This window comes from Arachis ipaensis, chromosome B03 (genome assembly GCF_000816755.2).
Source record: "Arachis ipaensis cultivar K30076 chromosome B03, Araip1.1, whole genome shotgun sequence".
Classification (NCBI taxonomy): Eukaryota; Viridiplantae; Streptophyta; class Magnoliopsida; order Fabales; family Fabaceae; genus Arachis; species Arachis ipaensis.
The window spans coordinates 105,822,998-105,845,768 of NC_029787.2; the positions used below are offsets into that span (position 1 = coordinate 105,822,998).

The following is a 22,771-nucleotide window of genomic DNA, read 5'->3' on the forward strand; positions in this document are numbered from 1 at the left end:
CTCTAAAGTTTAAAGTTTGAATTTCACTTTAGAGAGTAAAGTGTGATCTCTCACCATTAATTTCATAGGTGGGACCAAAAATAAATATAAAAGAGAAACTATTCAAGAGTAGAAAATCACACTTTACTCTCTAAAGTAAACTTTAGAGGATATCGTAATATAGGGAAGCTTTTCACCTGTCCCACTATACTTTTTGGAATATGGATTTGGATTCTCTAAAGTTTGAATTTCACTTTAGAGAGTAAAGTGTGATCTCTCACCATTAATTTCATAGGTGGGACCAAAAATAAATATAAAAGAGAAACTATTCAAGAGTAGAAAATCACACTTTACTCTCTAAAGTAAAATTCAAACTTTAGAGGATCCAAATCCTTGGAATATCACTATTGTTTGTAACCAATCAGATTTAATATAAAAAAATACAAATGGTCTAGATTTAAGAAAAGAAAATTTTGTGGACATCCACAAAGAAACTATATGGTAAACATGCAACCGTTACATTCTTTGGACAGTTTAATTGATTTGAAAATGTCTTTTTTGTCCAAATTAGTTTCAAGTTAGTTTGAGTAGATGTATTTAAAATTGCATCATTAGGCGAGTTAGGCTTTGTAAGATTTCTATTCTTTTATAAAAAATGAACTTACATATTTGCTTAATAAAAGAAAGTTGCTTAATAGAAAATAATACTTTTTTTTTTGGTGACATAGAAAATAATACTTTACTAGTAAGGTAAGTTTATTAATTTGTTTTATTGAAAAAAAATGATATCATTATTAATAGTATTTGTGAAAAATATTTATTAAAAAAATAAAATATTAAGTCATTAATTAACATCTTTAAGTGAAAGATATATGGGGACTTAATTTGGTAAAAAAGTTTACGATTTTGGCCTCTAAGGCAGAAACTGAAAATTTATTTTATTTTTGGTATTTTTTCGCTACAAAATGGTCTCAAACGTTTATCTTAATTTTAAAATCATCATTTTTACCAAAACTTTCATTTTTATTACTAAATTACCCTTAATTAAAAAAATATAAAAAAAACAGGTTAAAGGTTAGGAACAGGGGAAGAGTTAATCATGCTCGGGAGGTGGGTTTTTAATAGAATAAGAGGGAAGAGGGAATGTGGAAAAGAAAAGGGGAAGGGAATCCGCTGCCGCTGTTCCTCGCCATCGCCGCAGCTCTTTGTCGTTCGGTCGCTAGATCTCATCTGCTTCTCGTCGTTCGGTCCTCGCCGCTGCTCCTCGACGTCGACGCCAGTAGATTCGTTCGGTTCTACTTTTTAAAAAGTGTATCATTTATGTTTGCTAAATTAAATTAAAAATTATTTTTAATAAACATAAACAAAAACAATTATGTTAGGCAAAATTGCTTTTAAAATTTAAAAATACTATAAAAGACATAAATTTAAACGGTAAATTCAAACACAAAATGAAGAGTTTGTACTTTTAGAAAGCACAAACACCTCTTCAAAAAACTTTACTAAACCAAACTGTATTTAAATTAAAAAAAAAAACTAAAATTATAGACTCACAAATTTTGTAAAGTCATAATGAATTAATTTTTTTGTATATAAAAAACTATTTTAATAAAATATTAATATTAAATACATTGAAAAATCTAAAGAAAAAAAAATAATACTATACATCTAAGTATTTTTGTTAACCAAGTATAGCTAAATTAGTTTAACATCACAAAAATCAGTTATAACTAGTATTATTCCAAATCTTATTATTTAACTTGGTTTGACTTGATTCATAAAAAAATTTGAATGTGTATAATTACTCAAAAAATATTCTATTTGGATTAGAATTTTTTTGTGAAAAAACACTTTTTAAAATAATAAAGTATTTTTATTAAATTTTAAACATATTTGATACATTTGAAAGAAAAATTTTTACCAAAAAATATTATTTGATTGTTCTAAAAACCAATAATATTTTGATTTTAAAAAAATAAAAGTAAAATAAGTTTTAATTATTTTTTTACTAGGCATATCATTTATCAAAATTAATAATTACAATTTATACCTTTAAAAATAAAAAAATAAATTACTCAAATTGAATAATTTTATTTGAACAATGAAAAAGTAAATTATAGCAACATAATGTTATCATATTTGCAAATATTAAATTTAAGTCTTTATTAATTTAATAATTTGTCATGTATCATGTATAAAATAAGATTAAAATTTATTATTTTAAATTTTTTCAATTAAAATCAATGTGTCAATTATATAAATTATAATTTTTTAAATTAAAAAATAATATATAAAATAGATACATAATTATTTAATCAATATACAATAACATGATATATATAATTTTTGGAATATAAAAAAGTATTGTTTCTTTTAATAAATTTTTTATTTTTATACATTTAGCTCAAATTAATGCAACTAATTTTACTTTTAAACATCTTGTAAACAAAATTCTTTTTTTTTTTTTTATATATGAGATTTCACAAATAATATAACTCATAATAAATAAAGAAATAAAATTTCTGCACATGGCTTCCCTGTACAGCAGTGCAAATTTCTTTAAGGTTGTTTTTGTCTTTTTAGTTTTTATTTTATGATTAAAGGGCTATTTTCGTCTTTTTATGAATAACTATAAGACAAAAATTCAACCTGCAACTTAATCGTACATGGGACATTGGAGTTCCAATAAAGTAGGTGGAACACCTGAAAACTTTCATATCTTAAAATCTAGCATTTGATTGCTGATGTGGCAATTTTTTATTTATTTTTGGATTTTTTATTCAATCCTTATTTCAATGTTCAAAATCTTAATTTTAACTGTTAGTTTCTTTTCGTATGTTTTTGTTTTGAGTAAAAGATAAATAGATCTTTAATTTTTTTAAATGCAGATATTTTAATATTTTATAATTAAAAAATATATTTAAATTTTTCACTTTATAAAGTGTGTGACAATTATACTCTTCTGTGGAATTGGAGTGCAAAATGATAATAGAAAATGTTAACTTGAAGGGGTGAAGATTGAGGTGTCCGTTTTGATTGATAATGTGAATAGTGAACAAATTATTAATGGATAAATTGATCCTTATGCTTCAAAACGACGTCGTTATCATCACTGAGTTCTATTTGATCGAAATGCATCGACGAAGTCATGGCCATTGACGGTGCAATCGTCCATAACGAGTGAAGGGGGTTCTTCATGCACAAGACCTGGAGGAGATTCTTCATGCACCGTGCCAGGAGGATATGAGAGAGATGGGATTGCGCCAAAGTGCTTCTATGGCCTATATGTCATTCTGTACAAGTCAAGAACAAGTTTTTCGGGTGTTCATTCTTTAAGGTAAGTTACTATTTTTTCAATAGTTGGATGAAACTGTAATGTGTCTAATTGGATGATTCTTTGAAAATTTGCTCCAAGATAAACAACGGTACTGCAGGTACTTTGTCTGACTTGATGAACACCTGAAAAAAATTAGGAGCATAGAGACTCAACCATTGGGTGCTGTGGATGATGTTGAGGGAATAGACGTTGAAGAACAACTATTTCAAAGGCGAGAATTGGAAAAAAAATAGAAGAATTGGAGAGGAAATTGTTACGTATTGAAAAGAAAAAATGCATGAATTTGTGGCCTATTACTGTGATTAGTGTAGTTGTTGTTATTCTTGCTGTATATTTCTTAAAGGGCTGAAGATGATTAATGTACCTGGTGATGTGGCTGATTTTTTCCTATATGGAAAAAAGAAACGTGAAGGAGCAATGGAAAGAAATTCCACTGCTATGGTGTCAGAGTAAAACGTAAGTTACGTTTTACAAATTTCAATAGTTTATTTTTTTTATTTGTTTAAACTAACAAAACGTAGGCTCCGTTTTAAAAATTTAAGGTTTTTAAATATTTTTTAATTTCTTTTTGGCCCAAACGCATCCTGCGTTTTATGGATGGGCAAAAAAAAAAATTTTTTCGAAACAACAAACGCAGCCTGCGTTTTTTGGGCTGTCAGAATTTATTTTTGAAGGGAGCAAAATGCAACCTGTGTTTTTGCAGGTGTCAGAAACTTTTTTTTGGAAAACATAAAACGCAGGTTGTGTTTTTTTGCGAAAAAAATATTTTAATCCAGATTGTTGCCTATATATACGATCCGGAGTTCATTTGGAGTCCCTCACTTCACTTCTTCTCCTATTCCTCTCTCTTCCGTATGTGTTAGAGTTGTGAGGTTTTTTTGACAGTTTTCTGTGTCAAAAAAGTCGAGTTAGGTAAGGTTGAAATTATAGAATGTGTCGCAAATTTGCGAGTATATTATAATGGAGAGATTATACCCAACATATACGAATGAGTGACTTTTGTTTGTGAATATCCATTTTCATTTGCTATTCCATGCACCATAAATTTTGTAGAGTTGCAAAACGGTCTTTGTGATAACATACAAAGTCACATTTCGAAAAGGGTGAGCAGTATTTTATACAGGAATCCTGGACAAGTATTTGGTGAGCTGATACAGTTTCAAATAATGTCCATCACTGACGACGCAAGTATGCAGCAGATGTTCTATATTTATCAACAAACCCGATTTCACGTGCCGATGATAGAGTTGTACGTGGAGTTCGAACAACAGTCGGGGCTGGACGCGGTTGGCGAGGTCAATATTGATGAGCTCGGGGATATAGATTGGGAAGAAGATAACAACGACAGTGAAGAGGACTTCGAAGCCAACTACGAATTTGACAACAAAAATGATGACGGAGACTTGGCAGGCAATCCGGCGGTACAAAATGAAGCGGAGGCGATTGTAAATCAACACCCCTTTGGTGTTTCGTCTTTTATGCGGACTCTAGATCTCGAAGCCATGCATGCCCCGGAATTTCTTGAGTATGCGAATATCGGTATGTTATGATTATTCATTCAATTTATCACTAGTGTGCATTTTATTTGCCTTGTCTAACGAATGGTGGTGCGCATGTCGTAGGTGAAGGCAACGCTGCGGCGGAAGATGGCGAGTTTAGTGTCGGAATAGAATTTGCTTCAAGAGAGTCAGTGATATCTGCAATCAAAAACTACCATATCTCTAGAGGAGTTGATTACACTATGTATGAGTCTGACCGCAGACATTCTGTGCGAAATGCAAGGGGTATGGTGCAGGGTGCGATTGGCTTATCCGAGTTAGCTTGATTAGAAAGAAAGCATGTTGGGAGATCAGAAGATACAATGGCAAGCACACGTGCACCATGGGCAAGATTTCACAAGATCATGCGAAGTTGGACTCAGACACAATTGCAAATGCCATTAGGCCGTTGGTCGAAGCAGACCCCTCGATAAAGGTGAAATCTGTTATTGCAGAAGTTCAATCTAGGTTCAACTACACTGTGAGTTACCGCAAGGCTTGGTTGGCAAAGCAGAAAGCTGTCGCAATGGTTTTCGGTGATTGGGAAGTTTCTTACCAGACTCTGCCAGTATGGTTGAAAGCAATGACTGTGAAGATGCCGAGGTCTCGTGTTCAAATAAAAACGCTCCCTGTTTACCGTGAGAGTGAGGAAGTTCAAGGTGTAAGAGTTCTGCACCACGTTTTTTGGAGCTACTATCCGTGTATTGTAGCATTCAGACACTGCAAGCCGCTGGTGCAGGTTGATGGCACGCACCTGTACGGAAAATATAAAGGTGCACTTCTGGTTGCAGTTGTACAAGATGGGAACCAAAACATTGTGCCTATTGCATTTGCGACAGTCGAGGGCGAGACGGCAGACGCATGGGAGTTTTTCCTAACCAATTTGCGGAGATATGTTGTCACCGTCGATGGTGTGGGTATTATTTCTGACCGCCATACCTCCATCGACGCTGCAATAGCTCGCACCAATGGTGCATGGTCACCACCAAGAGCGTGGCACATGTACTGCATCAGGCACATCGGGTCCAACTTCTTAAGGAGGTTCAAAGCTCCATATTTGCATAAACTCGTGGTGAACACAGGTATTTCAACTCGCTGTTATGGTTCTATTCATAGTAAATTTGTGGCATCTGCTAGTGAATAAATGGTTTGTTCAACAGGCTATTCTAGGACGGAACAGGAGTACAACAAAAACTATCAAAGACTTAAAGAGCGGGGTGAGGCATATACTCAATGGTGCGATGACATCAGTGTTGAGAGATGGGTGTTGGCATTCGGTGGTCATCGTTGGGGACATATGACGACAAACTTGGTAGAGTGCATAAATTCTGTCATAAAGGGTGCACGCAACCTTCCTGTGACTACCATTGTTCGGTCCACTTTCTATCGGCTGAATGAATTGTTCACTCGGAAGAGTACTGAGGCTCATGACCGTCTCCGCAACGGATTCACGTATTCAGAATTTGCAATGAAGAGAGTTGAAGAAAGCTTCCGACGTGCAGGAAACATTGTGGTCAACCGGTTCGATAGGCGCAACGAGATATTTGAGGTTCACGAAATGAAAGATGGTACCATTTACACTGTTAACCTTGCGCAACGACACTACGACTGTAGTCATTTCCAGGTCGAGCGACTTTCATGTCGCCACGTGCTTGCATGTTGCGCCAACCAGCGTCTTGATTGGCAGGTATACACGTACACGACGTGTACAAGATGTCTGAGATTTGATTAAAATTAACAATAACACTATCAAAATAAAAAAATATTTATCCATTGAAGATGATCAAGATATTCAATAATGTGTTCTTCCAGTTTGATAAAATTATGAACTATTTTTTATTCCTTTACTGTATACATTTTCTTCTTCTCCCACACTTCTTCACTTTTACTTCTTCAGTTTTTCCTTTTACTCTGGTTTCACTCTCGTTTCACTCCCGTTATTCCTATCTGCGTTTGGTCTTCGCTTATATAAACAAATTTACCACCCAAAATGATGCGTGTCACACATGCAGCTAAGGTGGCTGCCAAATGCAACCTCCGATTTGCTCTGGCAGGTTGACAAACACAACCTACGTTTTGCCTTCTCCAAAGCTGGTCAAAAGTGAAGCAGTTTGCATGCAGGGGACACAGGGCCACGTTTCGTCCTTTGGTTGCCTAGGCCTACCAAACGCAGGATGCGTTTTGCAGCTTGCTCCTCTTTCTTGTTTTTCGTCCCAGCCAAAACGCAAGTTACGTTTTGTGCTCTCTGAAAAATGTCAGCTCCACATTTATGCATAACACACCATGTATCCATTTTTTACCAATTCACCATTTTCTAATCCATTTATAAATTAATTTCTGTGGTGATGTTGTAATGAAAATTACCACTGCTGGTTGTGTAATGTGAAGTCTATTTTGGACTAACTCCAATTTTCTTTGAAATTAGAATAACTAAACAATATTGCAAGTCAAGTATTATATAAGATAGTAATTCTAAATAGATTATAACCAAACATTACATAACAGCATAAGTTCGCCACAAAATAACAAAAAATCTAGTTGGCATGTAAACAAGTTTGCCAAACTATGATTGCTAGAAAGCATTGTTCAATTGGTGCTATTAACTAGGACAAAAAAACAGAATTCATGCAGTTGTATTCAGTTCTTCTAATGCTTGGATCTAGGATTAGAGACAAACTTAAAAATCTTTGTGGTGCCACTATTAGCTACTTTCAAGGTCTCCTTTGATGGTACCCTACTGGTGCTGGTGCTTTGAGTTTGGAGTGGATTTGGTGAATTTGGTGGTGGATTTATACTTGTTGGGGCCTGACAATTGCTTGCTTGGGTCTGAATTTAGAGGCAGCAGCTCGGTGTTTGGGTTAGCCCATTCTTGGCAGCTGGGATGGAGGCCTAAGTGGAGTTTGGACTAGAGCAGATGGTCTTGTTGCTATAGCTACTTGAGGATAGATTGGTGCTGCTATTGGTGCAATCCCTGATACTGCTGCCTGCATTGTTGTGTTAGTTGGTAGACTTAGAGTATTCTGGCTAATGACATTATTCTGCAATAATAACCAAAATACTCAGAGATTCAAATTATGGTTCAAGAAGTATATTATTGGCATTAAAAGTGTATTGTTTAGGGTGGTCTTACAGCAGATTGTTCTTGCACAGTACTAGTTTTAGCAATTTTTTCACCCTGCGATTGGTTTAGATCCTATGTAACAAAGATCTAGCAAAGTAACAAAATGGACAAATTAGTCCCTAAGAAAGATAAAAAATGACATTATAACCACTGACTAATTTTAAAATTTACAAAAGTATCCTTACGAGTATATATGTACAACCTAATGCTCAAACAATACTTGCTTACCTCTGGTTGAGGTGCTGACTGTGAAAGGGGAAGCAGAACCAAGGCTTGTGAGTCATCAATAGACTTCTTAGGTTTTTTCTTTTTTGGTTTTCAGTTGGAGTTGCTTGGTGCTCCTTTGCAATTCTTATAGTTGTGCCCTTTCTCATTGCACTTGCTACACGTAAATTGAAAACTTCTCTTTAGCTTGTCCCCCTGAATATGAGCCTTAGAGGGTCCTTGTTGCGGTTGTGCACCTTTGGCCTCCCAATAGGTCGCTTGATGGGTGGTGGAGCAGGCCTAAACTGGTCAATGAAAATCCAGAATTTCTCACTAGGAACCAATTTTATGCAATGTCTTATGAATGTGTTCCATACACAGCCAGGGATGCACAAAATCCTGTGGCTGATCATGCCTCTTTCTTATTGCAGCAATAACATCTATGCATGGCATGCCTAATACAAAACAATTCACATTTGACCCAGCATTATATCAAGACAAATCAAAAGAAAATCTTACAAATTAAACCATTTACCAGTCAATTGCCATATGTTGCATAAACATGTGTGTTTGATGAGATCTACATCCACTTTGGTCTTCTTTCTGCTAACTTCAAATCTTTTTCTTTCATTGTCTTCCACCCACTCAGCAATCTACCTGTTGCTAGGTTTTATCCGCCTCTGTAACCTTTTTTCCTGGACTGGTGCAAGCTTTCTAGTATAGTGCTCTAACAACCTAATGTGCTTGGTCATTCTCCTCATTAATAGCACCTAATTTTTTCACACATTGTCAACAATGGCTTGCATCTATACCTCACTACTTTTGCATTAAACACCTCGCACATGTTATTTGTAAGGCTATCCACCTTGGGTCTGTGGCTGAAAAAAGCTTTAACCCAAGTGGCTGAGTCAAACTTCATCAAATATTCCCATGCCACCTTATTAACCCCTTTCGGCTTCTCTATGGTCTCTTTGAACTCTGGTTCTATTGTGCGTAGCATACTCCCAAACTATGTCTCTAATGTGCATGTCTTTGAATTGATTAATGAAATTCTTCCACATGTGCATGACACAGTTGTGATGATGTGCTCTTGGCATGACCTCCTTTAATGCTGGTAGAAGGCCCTACAAACATATGAGATTGCAAAGACATATTATTGACACAACAGTCCAGAATCATGCAATATTCTAACCAATGCATACTAGACTAATCTACCCAAAATAAACAGTGTAAAAGTCTGACCTTTTGCTGGTCGAACATAAAGTTCTAACCAAATTGACTGGCATTACCCAAATCTTCCTGAAGCAGTGTGAGGAACCATTTTTATGATTCCTTGGTCTCTGATCTTGCAACACCATATGCCACTACATATAATTGATTGTTCGCATCTTGTGTCACTACTAAAAGTAGTTGGCCTCCATGGTATATTTTAAGAAAAGCTCCATCTAGATGGATGAAAGGCCTACATCCACTCTTAACTTACTTACAGCCCTCAAAGAAGATATAAATTTTGTCAAAAATAGGAAGGAATTGTGGGATAAGCTTCACATCTACTCTTACTGTCGGCCTGGGATTACTCTTAATTATCTCCATGCTATAGTCCCTGAGCTTCCCATACTGATCTTTTTCATTTCCCATAATCCTCTCTTTGGTCTCTTTCATTACCCTATAAACCATCTTCAAATGCACCACCAAGTTAAATTCTTCTCTAAGGAAGTCAATTGCCTCATTAGTTGTCATATGAGATTGAGTTGCCATTCTCATCTCCACTTTCTTACTGATCCAATGTTGATCAGTAGCATTACTACCTAAATCTCTTGCACATGTATACTCTGGCTTGTAAGTTTTTACTTGAAAGCATAACGGTGTCTTGTTGTAGCATAATAGGTCCGTGCGTACGCACAAGAGGCAAAAAGAGGGAGACGCGTGCGAGCGCTCCGAACAGGGGCTATACAAAGGGGTGTGTACGCACAGGTGCAGAAATTAGGGTGGGGTGTGTACGCACAGGTGTGTGCGCACAGGTGCAGAAATTAGGGTGGGGTGTGTACGCACAGGTGTGTGCGCACGCACATGCTCTGTTTTTTCCAAAAAAAAATTAGAGCTCTAAGGCACCAAACTTGAGCTCAACAAAAAGGTTCCAACCCCAAAACATCCAACATTGCACAACCACGTTATCCAAACTAAAATTTAACCTAACTAAGCTTGAAATTAAACTAAGCATAAGCTATGTACAAGAAACAAAATGCAACAAATTAAAACTATATACAAAGAGAGGGTTAGAAAGGTGTTACCATGGTGGGGTGTCTCCCACCTAGCACTTTCATTTATTATCTTTAAGTTAGACAATTGGGAGATCCCTTGCTATGGTGGCTTGTGCTTGACTTCCCCACCAATGCTTAAATTTCCAATGTCCTCCGGGATCCCTATCCTAACCATTAACAAAAACAAAAGACAACCAAAAATCAAGCTATTTACATATTAACATATTTACAATAGCCAATAAATAGCACACATTGTAACTCCCCGGCAACGGCGCCAAAAATTTGATGATGAGAGAATTTATGCCAATTTGGAATTTAGATAAAATAGAATTTCTTCCGTTACAAGTATAGTCCGAACCAACAATAGATCCTCTCAATCAAATTTTAGTTCAAAGGATATCACAATCAATACAAAATATAAATCGGGACTTCTAAATCCTGGGTCGTCTCCCCTAGGAGTTGCAAATGAAATGCTCAATTATTATAAACTGGGAATTCTAAGTGTGTATAAGGATGCATATGGTCAAGTGAGCTTAATATTTGAATCTTGATTTGCCTAAGCTCTCACTAACATATATAACAACCTATACAACTCAAAGCAAACTTAACTACCCATTCCTCACTTTTCTTACACACTCATGCATTCTCTTTTTAATCACAACTCATATGCATTGTTATTATTAATTTACTTTGGGGCGTTTTGTCCTCTTTTTATTATTTTCTTTATCTCTTTTTTTTTCAAACTAAAATATATACACAAAAGAGATAATTATGCCAATTCAGAAAATAGAATTTCTTCCGTTGCAAGTATAGTCCGAACCGACAATGGATCCTCTCAATCAAATTTTAAATTCAAAAGATGTCACAATTCAAAACAAATATAAACTGGGAGTTTTAATTCCCGGGTCGTCTTCCCTAGGAGTTGCAAATGAAGTGCTTAATTATTGGCTATGGGGAAATGGGGTTTGATGGCGAGAGAAGCAAGTAATGTAAAGAGCAAAAGAGTAAATAAACATGTAAGGAATTAAATGAGAGCAATTAAATTCAAAGGAAATTAATCAAAGAAAAGAGAAATTCAAATTCTAAGAAACCTCTTGGCATGGATTGAGAGCTAAGGTTACCTATCCTAGTCATTGACCACAAACATATGATGATTATGAAGAGTTAATCCTACTTAGTCAACCCTACATCGAGGATAAGTCAAATAGGCATAATTGATTTCAATCCACAAGTCCTAGTCAACTCTATTAATGGAAGACTTAGAGTTAATGGAAACCAAATCAACTAACTACTCTAATATATCAATCAAGAATGGACATCAATGACTCAAGGGTCACCAAAGTCCTCAATTCCAAGCCAAGAGTGAAGAAAAACTAGGTAAATACTAAGCCAAGCATTTTATCAAACACTTGGTGTGCATGAAAATAAAATAATATTAAATTGTATTAAAAATAAAATCTAACTACCAAAAGCAAGAAAATAATAACAATAACTCAAACAAGCATTAAATGAACATAAAACATAAATTGCATTAAATGGAAATTAAGATTTACAAGAGTGTTCATAAAATAAAAAGGGACATAAATGAGAAACTAAGTAGAAGAACTAAGAGAACTAAGACAATAAAGCATGAAAACATAAATGAAACTACATTAGAACAAGAATTAAAAGCTGAAATTAAAGGAAAATTAACTAAGAAAACCTAAATTCTAGAGAGAGGGGGGAGATTCTCTCTCTAAAAAACTAAGACAAAAATATAGAAAAATCTAAACCTAATTCCCCCCTCCCTCCTTCATTCCTTTTCATTTTGGCTTGAAATAGTTTCAGAAATGAGTTGGACTGGGTTTTGGAGGCCCAGAATTCGCCCCCAGTGATTTGCAATTAATGAGCTCACGTGACACGGGTCACGCGTACGCGTCACCTGGCGAAATTCATCCTCACGCGTACGCGTCGCCAAGCTCGCACTTGTGCGTGCGCACGCATCACTGTGCGCACGCACGGATGCTGAATCTTCCAAACTTCATTTCTTCATGGTTTCTTCTCTTTAGCATGCTCTTTTTCTCACTTCTTCAACCCATACTTGCCTTGGAAACTTGAAATCACTTAACAAATACATTAAGGCAACGAATGGGATTAAAGTGAATAAAATTTAGCAATTAAAAGGCCTAAAAAGCATGTTTTTACTTTCAAGTATAATTTAGGAAGAAATCATGAAACTATGCTATTTCAATGGATAAGTACAAGAAAAGTTGATGAAATCCACCCAAATAGAGCAAATAAATATCATGAAATGTGGATTCATCAGTCAGCCATGAACAGTCTTCACCCTTGCAGCCAACTCTCACCCTTTCCTTATCATTTTTTATCCAGACAAATTTCCTCCCTTCATATATGAACATATCCCTTACTAGTTCTTTGAACCGACCAATGGTTGCAAACTTGGTTCCAATCTCAAATCTACCCACTCTAAACCCATACTCATAATTTAATACTGGAAATTCATGTTTGTGTCCCTCATCTTCTGAAGACACTGGTGTGTGAAGATCCTCTGATTTATACTCATAAATAGGATCATCATCATCTGAATCCTCCTCATTCACATAAAGGCCGATTGGAGGCCTATCATTGGGCTGCACAGTAGGCACAGCTCCTTCAGAATGTACAGTAGGCCTAGTACTTTTGGGCTTTACAGTAGGCCCAGTTTCTTTGGGCTTTACAATAGGCCCAATTCTTTTGGACTTCACAATAGGCCTAGTTTTTTTGACATCACTCCACTTGCACTCCTTGGTCCAGCTCCTTTTTTACTTCCACCTGAGTCTGCCCCTTTTACTTGCTTCACATTGAGCTTTTTTTTTTTGGCAGAACCTTCTCCTTTCCTTTCAAAATTCTTTTTCTCTTCATCCCATCATCTTTCTCATCAAAGCTAGAATAATCCTCATCTAAAACAGTTTTAGAGACATCCAGAAGAAGTTTATACAGTTCGTCCTCTCCACTTTTGTACGCATCATCTTCTGTTGATAATGATGACTGAAGTTCCCTCATGATGCTATATCAAAGCGATCATCAAATTCTTCCGTTCCCTTTTCTGCAGCAGCATCTTCTTTCCTTGCATTATCCACTATCTCTGGCTCATCAACGGGGTGGTCGAAGTATATGTAAAAATCATCAGTAGTTGAATTCCTCAGCTTGTTCTCTCGAAGTTCATTGATTCCTGCATTCCCTCTCAAAATGTGTAGTCCAGACTCAATATCACTGCTTGTTGGGTCATACCAATAAACTGCCCTATAGGATACATAGCCCAGACCCTTGAACAATGTTACCAAGTCCCCAAAATTCACGAAGTCTAAGTCCATCTTCGAAAATTTTTCAACTTTTCCATCAACATACACAAGAATTCTACTGGGTGTTCTACTAAAATGGCCTCCGTGATGAAAACAGGAACTGCATATATATCCTCCATCTGCATTATCAACAAATACATAAATCAGAGCATAAACCCTAGATCAAGTGCCTGAAATTTTGAAATCAGTAAACTCCACATAGCTTTTTCTTCTTTTTTTTTACACGAAATAAAACATGCAATCACCCCTAAACCCAACCCCATGCATTATATTGTCACAAACATTTAAACAAGAACGCACATAGCCTCGACTATTATCCTTATCTCTGTAGAAGATGGCAACTTCTTGGCAGACGAAGCTTGCCGTTACCTTCGCCAACCACAACGTCTACTTAGCACAACACCACTCTCAACTGGAGGAAGACCTTTTTTAGGGAGAAAGACATTGTTTGTCTTCTGGTAGGGTTTTCTATAATAACTGGAGTGGCTTTTGGGTGTTATGGGGATTAAAATGTCCGCATTTAAAAAGGTTAAAAACCTATTTGTCTTTTACTCTTTGTTTTTTATTCAACCCTTATTTCAATGTTCAACCTTTCCTCGTATGCATTTTGTCGCTATTTTTAAACCACGTGTTCCCTTTTGTTCAACAACACATATGCACCACCTTTATCTTCGACAAATTCAAGAGAAAAGGACAAATAGGTCCCTGACCATTTGTCTCGCGGACATTTTTGTCCCTAACCATTGAAAAATACTTTTAAATCCCTGACCTTCACAAAACTTTGACGGATCAGTCCCTCCGTCCAAATGCCTCCGTCAGGGACTGATCCGTCCAAATGTCTCCATCAGGGACTAATCCGTCCAAGTTTTGTGAAGGTCAGGAACTTAAAAGTATTTTTTAATGGTCAGGGACAAAAATATCCGCAGGACAAAAGGTCAAGGACCTATTTGTCCTTTTCTCCAAATTCAATTTATTTTGGTATCTCTTCCTATCCTCTCTGATTTTTTTGGTCCCCTTTTCTGATTCTCATTCATGGGTTTCTAAATTTTCTCTTCTCTGTTCTGACATCTTTCTTCTCCAATCACCCTCTTCATTCATCATCACTACAGTATTGTAAATTTTTGTTTTTAATGGATCATTTAGGTAAATGTGATAGAGGATTCTCTCTTCATTTTTATGCATGTAATCTTCTTATACTATATATTTTTTTGCTTTTTTCTTTTTGGCATTTTGCACTTAGTGATTAGTACAACTCCTTTGAATTTGAGGCTGTGTTATCCAGACGTGCAATTGTGTTCTCCTAATTTTGCTGGGTCTTATTATTCTGCTTTGATTCCTTAGTTTTCGTTAAATTTTTTTAATTTCTCTTTATTGTTCGCTATGGTTTACTATTAAGCTTTGTTTTTCTTGGTGGTGTTGCGCTCTATTTGTATCTGATTATTTAGTTACCTTTATATTTGTTTGGAGTTGTTCTTTGTTAATTTAGGTCTCATCTTAGGCTCTGATCTCCGTTATCTTTGTCGGGTTATTCTTTCTATTGATTTCCAATTTTTTAGATCCTGTTATCATCATTTTTAGGAGTTCCGTGTTGTCTTCTATTTTTTTTATCTAATTATTGCCACTGGTATTTTGTTAGGATGTATGTTATTGTGTTTGTTTCGTGAATGTTATCTATCATTATTTGTAATTTGTTGTAATTTTTTTATTTTCTTGTTGTCGTTATTGTTTTGAATTGGATTATTTGCTGCATCAGGCTCTATTATTAATCCATATGTTTATTTATCTTTGTTTTCGTGTTTGCTTTTTATCGATTCAGATTATGTTGTCACTGATTTCATTGACATTGGATCTTGAGAGGCAAAGATTTCTTGATTTAGGTTGGGTGTTATCGTTGTTAGCACATATGACGGGTAGAGCGTAGAGGAGTTATGTCTTTCGGTTTTTCCTCTGTTCAATCGCCTGATATTCTTTGCTTCTTCTCTACCAGCATCCCCTGATTTTTCTGTGCTCCATCTCTTTCAGTTTCTCCACTCTTCAATCGACTACTCTGCTTCTCTTCTTGTCTGCCAGCATCCCCTGATTTTTTTTATTTGTATCTACGTCCTTGTCTCACTTCTTCATCCATGCATCTATTTTAGGCTCCTCATCGTGGTTGGTATGTTATAAGTTTTTTCTCCTACTGTTGTTATTTCTTGAGTGTTTTGTTTCATTATTTTGTTTTCCTCATTTTATATTGGAAATTTATGCTTCTCTAATTTCGACCACTATTGTTCTGTATTGAAATAATTAACTCTTTGAGTCAAATGTGAAATGTGAAATGTGGTGGTGGGTGGAGGTTCCAATTTCTTATGCACAGCTGGTGATATGTGGTAATCTTCTAACATCTAATTAATATGCACCTGTTAGTTCAGTGCAAAAAAGATATGTAAATAAGGTTGGCAAATCACTCACTGATTCGTTAGGCCTAAATTCGTTTTCTCCTGAATTCAAAATTTGGGTGTTGGAGTTGCTGGTGGTATATCCTGTCAATGTGAGTTCCTTGTCATGTCTCTTAGTCTCCTTTGTCCAGTGTAGCCAGCTTTTCTGCTTCTTTCTTTTGATTCTTCATTATGCAACTTGATCGTTATGACTTGGTTAGATACAGAGAGTGCAAATATTAGTTTTTCGTGATATGGATCATATTCAATTATAGTGTGTGTAAGTTACTACTGTTTGCCACTAAAATGATTCCTTTTGGTTCACTTTTGCAAGTTTCATAACAATTCTAGGGTTTATATTTATGTCTTATGTTTTATATGGGTATCTCCTGCAGGTTTTAAATATTAGTATTTTTTGTTCATATTTAGATATATGAAACATTTTCAATTGTTATTACTAACGGATTCAAATCCCTATTGAATGGGAAATCATTATCACAAATTGCATTCTTCTTTTCCTCACAGTGTTAGTGCTGATGGCTACTACACCATGGGTTTGAATGTCATTGTGTATGGTTGTCATCCATAGATGTATCTTTGTTCTTCTTCTACACTAAAATAAAAAATTGGATTATCTCCTTTGCTGGTGGTGGCTGGTAGAGGAATGTAGTCTTTCGATTTCCCGTCTCTTCAATTGACTAATCTACTTCGCTTCTTCTCTGCCACCGTCCCCTAATTTTTTGTGGTTTGTCTCTGCCATTTTCCCTAGCTTATTATTGATCGCATCTATTTTCTTATCTGCCTCCTCTCAATTGCTCAGTATTACCCTTAGTCCCATTTGCTCTATGTCTGCACGGCCTTCGAAAACTTCCAAAAGTAACATTTTCTCACCTTTTCACTTCATTTATCCCTTTGAAATAATTTATTCATGTGTGTTTCATTGTGTTTGTAAATGGAATCGTTAACTGATGATTCGGCATCCCCTCGTTTATTCTCAAAATGCTTATTCACCGCTTTTGTATTCAGCATATCAAAGCAAATTCAGTCTATCAAAGGTGCAACAAAAACATAAAAAAAAGATATTTATATGCATATATAAATAGCTGGAAAAGATGCAGAAGATACACTCACAGCCTTAAGGCTTGTTTGGGTTGTTTGGGTGAGCTTTTAAGAAAATATATTTTTTCGAGTTATCTTTTTTTAAAAGATCTTATAAAGAAGTAAAAGTAATTTTATGTTTGGATATCTCATGTAAAAAGGTCTTTTTATCTATCAATTATGTTTGGGTATAACAATATAAAAGTACTTTTTTATTTATTTATTACATGAAAAACATTTTTTTTTAAGGAAAAAATATCTTTTAAGAAAAATGTAAATTACAGCTTCTCAAAAAAGATCTTTTTTTTATTTTACTAGTGCTTTTACTTTTACTACTGGAAATTTGCCAAACACGTTAAAAAATAAAAAAAGATATTTTTTTAACAAAATAATGGCGCTCAATCATGCAGTTATTGAAAGATATCATGCTCACAGGTCCAATCCTTGAATACAGGAAGTTTAGCCAAAGCAGCTTGGAAAGGCCTTAAAAAAAAGTTAAAAAGAATAAAATAACAACTAAAAAGCAATAAACCTACAATTAGTTACAACAGCTACAGTCTTTTATTACAGAAAAAATGAGGAAATAGAAACGGAAAATAAAAAATTAAAAGAAGAAGAAAATAGCAAACAACTAAAAAACCCAGAATAAAAATGCACAAAGTGGAATGAAAAGATGAAAGAAAACCCGGAAAACATCATGAAAGTTAAGACTTTAACACTACAGGCATAAATTGAATCAACATTGGCCAAAGCAGATTCCCAATTTTGGTAGTCGTGTATAAAAATACAAAAAAAACATATCAAAAGATGAATTAGAATGAAAAAAACTTGAGGAAATAGTTAACCAAAGGGTTACCCCCCAGCGTGTCTGATGGTCGACTGTGATTCCCAGAAAAGTGAACCCATGCTAGCATTGGAAAAACGGCAATAAAAATAACATATGTAGCACCGAAAGGATCCATAGCCCAGCCAGATCCCCAATTTATATACATTTGTTTAAACACAATGAAACACACATCAATAAATTGTTTCAAATGGAGAAACCAAGCGAAAAGGTAAAACCCAGCAAAATCCACAATTTATATACATTTGTTTAAACACAATGAAACATGATGGTTTTAGTGGCTAAGAGAAGGGGTTGAATCTTAGCTCCCTTTTTATGTTGTTAACGCTTGCTGAACTCAGAGGAGACTTTTCTGTTTTAGCTCGTCTCTGGACACGAGACTTTTTGTTTTTGCTCGTCACTTGCCACGAGACTTTTTGTTTTGTCTCGTCACTCGGCACGAGACATTTTAGTTTTTGCTCCTGTGCAGTAGAAAACAGAAATGGAGTTGGAGAGAAGAAAGATTACACCCAAATATATCCTGGTTCAGCTGCTAAGTGAAGTGCAGCCTACATCCAGTCTCCATCACAAACATGATGGAATTTCACTATAATCAATCTGACTACAACTATATGGTGAATATCTCAGCCACAGCTCATTTTTATTTTAGTATGTTTTTTTGCCATCATTAGCTTGATGGTCTTGATGCATGCAACTTCTTCTTTTTCTTTGTTGATGAGCACAGCGTCCATGGTTTACTGGACAAAGACCGAAGGAAGAAGAAGAAAGAGATGAGAGAGAATGTGAAGTTAAAGTAAAAGCAATTAAATGAAAATAAAACAAGTTGATAGATTGCTTTTTTTTTTTTACTTCCCTTGCTTTGAGTAGCGTATAGCATTAATCATAATGATTTCCATCAAATCAAAGTCAAGTTCTCTCTCATGTTTCCAATGTTAACATATTAAGATTTGAAATCCATTCTTAACAAGAGATGGAATCCGTTGGAAAGCATGAAGCCATTTAGCTTTCATTTAAACTTGGTTTCGGACCAAACTTGGAAACTTTTATCAAAATAATGTTGGGCCTGGTAGCATTAAGATTTAATCTGGCCCAAATGATAACATTTGCTTTCCTGATGAAAATGGGATCAAGCAATGAATACATGGGAAGGCTTTCTTTGGGCTTATAGAGATAAAATATTATGGCCCAACTAATAAAACCATTTCAGCCAAAAATCACACAACAAGAATTACATGGGGCTGAAATTTAATTTATTGGGCTTGGGATCTTTCTTTTTATTTCAGCCCAATTAATAACCTGCAACACAAAATTATTAATTAACATATGTTAGTTGAAGATCAAAATTAATAATTTTTTAATTAAATGTTTAATAATATTTAGTCATCACAAATATTAATTTAAAGTTTTCCAAACTCATCAAAACACACATGAATAAATTATTTCAAAGGTATAAATGAAGCGAAAAGATGAGAAAATGTTACTTTTGGAAGTTTTCGAAGGCTATGTAGACATAAAGCAAATGGGATTAACGGTAGTACTAAGCGATTGAGGGGAGGCAAATCAGAAAACAGATGCGATCAATAATAAGAGAGGGAAAGTGGCAGAGACAAACCACAAAAAATTAGGGGACGGTGGCAGAGAAGAAGCGAAGTAGATTAGTCGATTGAAGAGACGGTAAACCGAAAGACGACACTTCTCTACCAGCCACCACCAGCAAAGCAGATAATCCAATTTTAGATTTCAGTGTAGAAGAAGAGCAAAGATACATTTATGGATGGCAACTATACACAATGACATTCAAACCCATCTAGTAGTAGTAACCAGCACTAACAATGTGAGGAAAAGAAGAATGCAATTTGTGATAATGATTTCCCATTTAATAGGGATTTGAATCCGTTAGTAATAACAATTGAAAATGTTTTATATATCTAAATATTCTCACAAAAAAAATACTAATATTTAAAACCTGCAGGAGATACCCATATAAAACATAAGACATAAATATAAACCATAGAATTGTTATGAAACTCGCAAAAGTGAACCAAAAGGAATCAGTTTAGTGGCAAACAGTAGTAACTTACACACACTATAACTGAATATGATCCATATCATGAAAATCTAATATTTGCACTCTCTGTATCTATCCAAGTCATAACGATCAAGTTGCATAATGAAGAAGCAAAAGAAAGAAGCAGAAAAGCTGGCTACACTGGACAAAGGAGACACAGAGACACGACAAGGAACCCACAACGACAGGATACACCACCAGCAACTCCAACACCCAAATTTTGAATTCGGGAGAAAACGAACTTAGGCCTAACGAAGCAGTGAGAGATTTGCCAACCTCATTTACATATCTTTTTTGCACTGAACTAACAGGTGCATATTAATTAGATGTTAGAAGATTACCACATATCTTTGTTTGAAATGGTTCTGATGTTTCTCGAAAGAAGAAGAAGAATGTCTTTATTGTGGACGATGAAGTTTGATTCAAGTCGTAATTGTTGTGTTGTGCACTAACTCCATATACTTAATAATTTTAGGTTAATATTAAATAAGGAGTTGTTTCGTTTTGTTTCATGTTTCGTCAGTTGTCACCGTGTGTTTATCTTTTGTTTTCATTTCAATATTAAAAAACAATGATACTTCGCTATCAATTTTGATGTGCTTTTAAATTCTTAGTTTTTATACGATGCTCTTGAGTCTTGAACAAGAGGGAACACATGGTTTGAAAATAGCGACAAAATGCATACGAGGGAAAATTGAACATTGAAATAAAGGTCGAATAAAAAAAATCATACGAAAGGAAACTGAACATTGAAATTAGGGTTTTGAACATTGAAATAAAAAAAAGTTAATTATACAGTTCTTTCTTCTCCAAAAAGATCCCAACTTAATCATTAACAAGTTAAGTAATTCTTCCTTTGTTATTAACGGTGATTTAAAAAAGCTTTAACGGTCTAGCGTTAAAAAGAATCTAAATATTTTAGAAAAAAAAGGGAGTTCCATTTATTAACTTATTTGTATAGGTATGGCCTGACGGTTTGATTTTACAGTTTCCTTTAAGGGTTAAAAAATAAGTTGTTCTTTTTTTTTTTGGCTACATTTCTTTTATGTTCGTCAGGTAAAATCTTTTTTTACTAAGTTATTTGCGATTAGTTGTTAAAAATTTCATGCGTGTTTATTATAACATTTTGCTCATATTTGAATAATTCTATCTTTTATTTTAATCTCTTTTGCTAATTTTTATTTGAATATTCTTTAGAGTTATCTTATGTTATATTTTCCATTTTTTTGAATATAGTTATATCATTTGTTTAAGAGTCTTCTGATTATTCAACTCTAGATATAATTCTACCCAAGTGTTACTTGTTATATCATTACATATTATAATCTCTTTCATATTTTAATTTTTTAGTTATTTTTCAATTATTTTCTGTTATTAAAAATTTCCAAAACATTATATCTTAATAATCATGTCTTACTTTTTTCATATTTTTCAAAAAAAAAAAACTCTTCATATACATTATATTTCATACCTACTAGAAAACCTTCTATTACAATAAACTTTATTTTCAACTACACTTCAATTAGAGTCTTGTATGTTGGATGAACTTTGTGAATAAATAAACACACATATATCCAGAACGTAAAATTATAAAAAGATTTGATAAAATAACATATATTTTTTAAATAAATCCCCTTAATTTTTGTCGATTAAATTTGAATTTCGTTAAATTTGGTGCAGATTGCATAGTTTTTTTTTTCCCCTTTTGTTGTTTCTGCTCTCAATAACCTTGAGTTTAAGAAAAGGACAAATAGGTCCCTGATTTTTTGTCCCGCGGACATTTTTGTCCCTAACCATTGAAAAATACTTTTAAGTCCCTGACCTTCACAAAACTTGGACGGATCAGTCCCTGACGGAAGCATTTGGACGGATCAGTCCCTGACGGAGGCATTTGGACTGAGGGACTGATCCGTCAAAGTTTTGTGAAGATCAGGGACTTAAAAGTATTTTTCAATGGTTAGAAACAAAAATATCTGCGGGACAAAAGGTTAGGGACCTATTTATCCTTTTCTCTTTTTTCAAATTGTCTTCGTAGGAAAAATGAACTTTTCTTTAATAATACGAATTAAGTGTTACAGAATTATCAAGTGATAGACTTACAAGAATTTTTTATGTCTTTTGAATTATTTGTTTATGTATTATATTTTTTGAACTTTTTTTTTGCTTAAAATGATTAATAAATATGTGGGTTGTAAAAAAAATACAACATGATTAATAAATGATTTTCCATATTTGTTTACTTCTATTTTTCTAGATTTTTTCTGCCTGAAATTATTAATAAATATATGATTTTAGAAAAAAAATTTGCAAAATAACATATATTTTAATAAATTTTTTAAAAGTGAAAAAATAGTTATACCATAGTTATAGTTGGTTTCTCAAAATTTCAATTAAATAAAAAAGTTGGATATAAGTATGACAAACTAATATAATTCAACCACTAATATTATGACATGTAACAAGGGATAAATTACCCTTTAAATTTAGAAGGCTATGGTAGAATTTATCTCTTCTATTCTATTATATCTTAATATATGGTATTTTTTTGTCTACCTTTTTCTTT

At 34.3% G+C, this 22,771-nt stretch overlaps 1 protein-coding gene across 1 annotated transcript; it reads left to right on the plus strand.

The window, feature by feature from the left end:
- LOC107633495 lies at nt 5,198-6,959 on the plus strand. Its single transcript, XM_016337114.1, has 3 exons — nt 5,198-5,936; nt 6,015-6,541; nt 6,867-6,959. The coding sequence occupies exons 1-3, from the start codon at nt 5,198-5,200 to the stop codon at nt 6,957-6,959; spliced, it is 1,359 nt and encodes a 452-aa protein (XP_016192600.1).